We start from the raw sequence: 5,742 nt of genomic DNA, 5'->3' as shown, positions 1-5,742 counted from the left end.
GCCACATTTTTATGATTGCCACCTTGTCACTGTGACTTCACATCTCTGGGCTGTGCATGAGAAAAGGCCAAGAAGTTCCACTTGCAAATCCCCAGCACCTCCATCCTTGTAGTTCTGGGGGGACCAGATTGCTCTGCCAAACACCTGGAGAGGAAGTGCCAAATTGGACACAGACCCTCCTGCCCAGCAAGGACTGTCACTTCTCCCAGTGGCATGGCTTGATGGCTGGCTTCAAACACACTGCATTCACAAGTGATGGCTGCATCCAGCTTGTATTGCTTCACCTTGGTTGGTATTAGGAGGAGACTCGGTTTTGTTGGATCACCTGGTTTATAGAACGCCATCTATCCTGGTGTTGCTCTCATTTTAGATGAAGAGTCGCTAGAGAGAACCCTGCTTAACACTCTGACATGTCAGGTGCAAAGAGCTCTTGTCTAATAAGATGTTCCTGAAGTGTCCAAAGGTGTTTTCCATATTGTGTGAGTTTTTGCATATCCCATGCCAATTGGTTCTTACAATCAGAGGAGACGAGACATAGGAAAAAGATGGGAGAAGAGGGAAAGGTTTCAGACAGACAGGGGACAATGTTTGCTGGCATATTGGGAAGAGATTTTTTTTTCCTGTGAGGGTGATGAGGCCCTGGTGCAGGTTTCCCAGAGAAGCTGTGGCTGCTGCATCCCTGAAAGTGTCCAAGGCCAGGTTGGACAGGGCTTGGAGAAACCTGGGATAGTGGAAGGTGTCCCTGTCCATGGCAAGGTGAGGAATGAGATGAACTTTTACATCACTTCAAACCCTCATGATTGCAGAGGGGATCCTGTAAGCCTATGCAAGAAGGATTCTGCTCCCCTAGGACTGCTCTGGTGCCTGTGCCCACAACCCCAGTTCCTGTGCCCATCCCAAGGATTTCCCAGCTGGCCCCACAGCCCGTTGCTGCTGTGCCGTGGGTGTCACAAGAGGTGTTGCATGGGGACAACGGTGACATTGATTGCAACAGCCCCACGAGGCACCTCAGCCCCTGCCCCTGCAGCAGGGAGGGAGCAGGGCCAGCCCCAGCACCCCCACACACACATGGGGCACTCCTGGGTTGGCCCAGACCACTTGTGCCAGCAGCAACTGGGGCCTGTCCCACCCACCAGCACTGCTATAAATCCAGCCTGTTTGGGGCAGAGGGAGATTCCCTGAACTGGACTCTTCACACAAGCATTTCCTGGTGGGTTTATTACATACCATTTCTGCTTTGGTGTGCTCTGAGCCAACACCTTCATCAGGTGGGTCACTGGGGAGTCACTTCTGGGCCACCAAGACACTTCCCTGCCCTCTTGTTTCTTCCTGGGTCAGTGCTGCACAGGGATGGGCAGTGGGATTGATGGGAATCCTGGGAATAATCACAACTAGGAATAGACACAGTCCCAAGTGAGCTGGGAAGACTTTACTGACTTCAGGAAAGCAGAGGAGATAGTGCAGGATATTTGAGGATCCAGCATTGGGCTGGCTGGGGGGATGAAGTGCATTGGATAAGATTTCATTTAGCTTGGCCTCTCCAGGCACAAAGATTCCCCTGAATCCTTGACCCTGCTTTGGTTCTTGGTGTGTCCCCTCTGCAGCCCCAAGAAGACCCAGGACAGGCATCAGCCATGCGGATCCTCTACCTGCTCTTCCCCTTCTTCCTCCTGTTGGTCCACGGTGCTGCAGGTGAGAGGGACAGAGGGGAGATGGCTGAGGTGTGAACCCCTGTCACTGGGGTATTCCAGCTCCTGGTAAGCGACCACAATTCTCAGGTATTGATAACATTTCAGAGGCACTTGCTGTGAGGAAGATCTGGGCAGCTGAGGATGCAGCACAGCAACTCCTGTAGCTCATGTTACTCTTTCCCTCTGCCTTTCTCCACATGCACATCTTGCTGTAGAAGAAAAGAACTCTGAGTGAAGAGTTTAAGATGTTGGGTTTGGTGCTCAGTTCCCACACAGGACTGGGACTCAGAGCCAGCACTGGTTCCTCTGGAACCAGATACATTTTTAACAGTTATGCTACACTCACTTTGAGTCTTTCCTCCTTCTGCAGGGTCCCCCTCGTCTCCAACAAATAAGGAAGAATGTGAGAAATCAGAGGGGTACTGTGGATTTCTGACTTGCAGATTCCCCTTTGTCATCAATGGACGATGTTCCAGGTTCTCCTATTGCTGCAAAAAGTAAGTTTTGGAATGACAAAAGCTGCTGTCTTGGCAGAAGCTGTTTAAAGACCCCTGAATAGCAAAAGGCTCAGCACCCTTCAGGCTCCAAGGCAGAGCTGAAGGGAGGGAAGAGAAGGTGCTTGGAGCTGCCCTGAGTGGGGCTGCAGCAGCCCCAGGTCAGCCAAGGCCTCCCCAGTCTCCTCCAGCCCCCAGAACCTCATTCAGACTTTGCAGAGGATTCAACCACTCAACAAAGAGTGAAGCCTCCTCTGTCCTTGGGCAGCACTCAGGACATGATCCAGGTCCTGCTGCACCTGCACAGAGCTGGAGCCAGGGCTGCCAGCACTGAGATAGCCCAGGTCCAACCTGTCTGCACCAGGGACTGCACCTCACCTGCCCTGAGCCTGAGTCTGCTGCACCACACCCTGGGCATTGCAGGGCAGGGGGAGAGAGGGATGGGGAAAGTTACACCACATGATGTGCTTCTTTGTTTTCTTCCTATAGTTTGTGGGGTTGAAACCCTGAAATTCCTGAGAAGAACATCCCATTCGCTTCTGGCTCCTGAAAATCCCCTCTTGATGTCCCCTCCCATCCCTGCCTGTGCCGTGCCCAGCTGGGGTGACAGCAGCAGTGGCAGCTGCTCCTGCTGGGTGCTGCTGGGCTGGAGCCCTGTGGTGCCAGCCCCACTGTCTTTGAGGCAGGGGCTGCTTTTCCCAGCTTGAATAAAGACGAGCACTTTGGCATTGCAGGCCTGGGCCGTGTGTGCGTGTCCTGCTGCTGGAGGGCTGCTGTGCCTGCTGCCTCTGGGGGTGGCACTGGCCTGGTGGCAGCACAAGGCCTGGGGATGGTGCTGGGGCTGAACAGTGGCTGTGTCCCTGGGGATGCTCCTGCCTGGCCCTGGTTTGGGGACGCTGAGCCTGGCAGTGCCTGCTGGGCCAGGCTGGCTGGGGTGCCTGTGCTGGAGCTGTCCTGCAGATTCTCCCTCTGGGGAATTGGGATCCCTCCTCTGCTGCTGCCAGTCCCAGATATGCTTGTGCCCACACCCCCCAGTTCCTGTGCCCATCCCAAGGGTTTCCCAGCTGGCCCCACAGCCCGTTGCTGCTGTGCCATGGGTGTCACAAGAGGTGTTGCATGGGGACAACGGTGACATTGATTGCAACAGCCCCACGAGGCACCTCAGCCCCTGCCCCTGCAGCAGGGAGGGAGCAGGGCCAGCCCCAGCACCCCCACACACACATGGGGCACTCCTGGGTTGGCCCAGGCCACTTGTGCCAGCAGCAACAGGGGCCTGTCCCACCCACCAGCACTGCTATAAATCCAGCCTGTTTGGGGCAAAGCAGCATTCCCTGGCCCCAAGGGCATCTGGACACAGAGATTTCTGTTGCAGCCTGGGGACCAAGACCCTCATCAGGTAGGTGGCTGTGGGACTTTTTGAGGACAGCTCTGCATTATCCCCCTGTCTTCTGCTCCTGACACTTTATAATTTACAAACTGTTGGAAGTGTCCTTGTGGACAATGGAGGCCCTTTGAGCTTTTTTAAAAAGACCATTATTTTTTTCTATGATTCAGTAGAAAATTCAGTAATTATCAGAGTTCAGAATATGCTGGAAGTAAACCTGGCTTTCTTGTCTTCATCTTTGACTGGAAATATATCCAGAGGTTGGAGAGAAGTCCCTGAGGTTTCTTTTTCTTGGGTGCCTAGAGACTGTGCTGGATAAAATTGGGAGATGCTATTATAACAGGAGTACAGAGATTTTCCGTTCTTTCCCGCTTCTATTAATATGGAAAGATTTTTTTGTCCACAACCAAACTATGATTCTGTGATGTAGCTGAACTTGCTCATTTTAAAGGGGGTTGGAACTAATTAAGCTATAAGGGGTCCCTTCATCCCAAACCATTCTATGATTCTCTTGACCGTAGTGATAGGCAGGAACCTCCTTCACCGAGTTTTGGGCATCTCCAGGGACATCCATTTCCCTCAACTCCAGAACCTAGGTATTTCCCAATTCTTTTTTGACTATGAGCTTTGTGTTGAGTGTTGACATGAGCAGCACCTGGCAGGCAAACTCTGCTTTGTCTTTTGGAGAAGGAGAGGCAGAAGCGTGAGAATAAAAGCAGCAGCAACATGTTTCATCTGCATTTGAAAATCTGTCTTGTTCCACCCTTGGCTCTGTCTCACCAGAATCATGTATTTCTCCTCAAGACAGAAGTGTTGGATGCAAAAGGATTAAGGGAACACAGATTCCAAGAGCAGATATTCTGGTTGTTTTCCACAAGTGTTTGAATTCTGATTTGGCCACTAGTTCAAGCATCAGGCATTACTTGTCCCACATATCCCTTAAAAGAGTTCATAGAGAATTCATAGAGAATAAGATGATGGGAATTGCCCAACAGGCCAACTCTTCCCCAGCTGCTCCCAGGAAATCCTAAAAGTACATACCTGAGACCCATTGTTTGGAACAAGCCACTTATGCTAGTCCTTCTGCAATTTATAACATTACTGTGTGCTGTAATGTCCAAGACCTTTGGAGTGTCCACTCTGCAACCCCTTGAAGTCCTGGGAGAAGTGTCAGCCATGAAGATCCTGTTCCTGCTCTTCCCCTTGTTCCTCCTGTTGATCCCGAGTGCTGCAGGTGAGAGGGGAAGAGGGAAAAGTGCAGTCACACACTCTTCTCCCAGACTATATTTTAAACTCTTTTCCTGTGCATGATTTTCCATGGCAGCAGGAAAACATGAAAAGTGCATCCGAAGAGGAGGATTCTGTGCTGTGGGGGGCTGTCGTTTCCCCTATAAATTCGTGGGAGTTTGTTCAGCACTGAGTCACTGCTGCAAACCGTAAGTTGGTCATGGATAAAGTTATTATTGTCTTTCAAGCCAGTTCCTACTTCACACATTCACGCATTCATACTCAGAGGCAAAAGCCAGGGAAAGGAAGGGAAAGTCCTTTTGGATTTGGACCTGCTCTGAGTAGTTCTGAAGATGCCCCAGGTCAAGCAGTTCTGCCCTACACTCCTTTAGCCCCACAAGGTTTGCTCACTGTCAGGGCAGAGACTGCAGCTCTGTTGCACAAATGAGAAGGCTGTCCCTGGAATAGTGTGAGGCACAGGATCCTCTCTCCTGATATCTGTGACAGCTGGAGATGGCCTCTGTAGGTCGGGTGTTATCTTCCTCTGATTGTTTTTGTTGCAGGGGAAGAGGGAGAAAGAGGGGAAAGAAAAGTTACAATAGGTGATGTGCTTGTTTCCTATCTTCTTACAGTGTTTGGGGTTGAGACCCTGAAATTCCCAAGCAGGACATCCCCTCACTTCTGGCTGCTGGACCCATCTCCTGATGTCCCCTCCCGTCCCTGCCTGTGCCGTGCCCAGCTGGGGTGACAGCAGCAGTGGCAGCTGCTCCTGCTGGCTGCTGCTGGGCTGGAGCCCTGTGGTGCCAGCCCCGCTGTCTTTGGGGCAGGGGCTGCTTTTCCCAGCTTGAATAAAGACGAGCACTTCGGCATTGCAGGCCTGGGCCGTGTGTGTGTGTCCTGCTGCTGGAGGGCTGCTGTGCCTGCTGCCTCTGGGGTTGGCACTGGC

At 52.0% G+C, this 5,742-nt stretch overlaps 1 protein-coding gene across 1 annotated transcript; it reads left to right on the top strand.

Moving 5' to 3' along the window:
• Positions 1 to 104: 104 nt before the first annotated feature.
• On the top strand, positions 105 to 2,192 carry LOC147654562 (uncharacterized). The gene is made up of 4 exons (XM_086875466.1): positions 105 to 288; positions 371 to 756; positions 1,605 to 1,692; positions 2,062 to 2,192. The coding sequence occupies exons 2-4, from the start codon at positions 499 to 501 to the stop codon at positions 2,190 to 2,192; spliced, it is 477 nt and encodes a 158-aa protein (XP_086731592.1). The 5' UTR covers positions 105 to 288; positions 371 to 498.
• The last annotated feature ends 3,550 nt before the right edge of the window (positions 2,193 to 5,742 follow it).

The sequence above is a fragment of the Cyanistes caeruleus genome, chromosome 2 (assembly GCF_971803275.1).
Source record: "Cyanistes caeruleus chromosome 2, bCyaCae1.hap1.1, whole genome shotgun sequence".
NCBI lineage: Eukaryota > Metazoa > Chordata > Aves > Passeriformes > Paridae > Cyanistes > Cyanistes caeruleus.
The sequence above is the reverse complement of the archived record's forward strand: the minus strand, read 5'-3'. Positions and strand labels throughout refer to the sequence as shown.

Coding starts and splice junctions, on each gene's coding strand:
- LOC147654562 (XM_086875466.1), top strand. CDS start 499: ATGCCAATTGGTTCTTACAATCAGAGGAGACGAGACATAGGAAAAAGA. Junction 757..1,604: donor GTGTCCCTGTCCATGGCAAG/GTGAGGAATGAG, acceptor TCCCCTCTGCAG/CCCCAAGAAGACCCAGGACA. Junction 1,693..2,061: donor GTTGGTCCACGGTGCTGCAG/GTGAGAGGGACA, acceptor CTCCTTCTGCAG/GGTCCCCCTCGTCTCCAACA.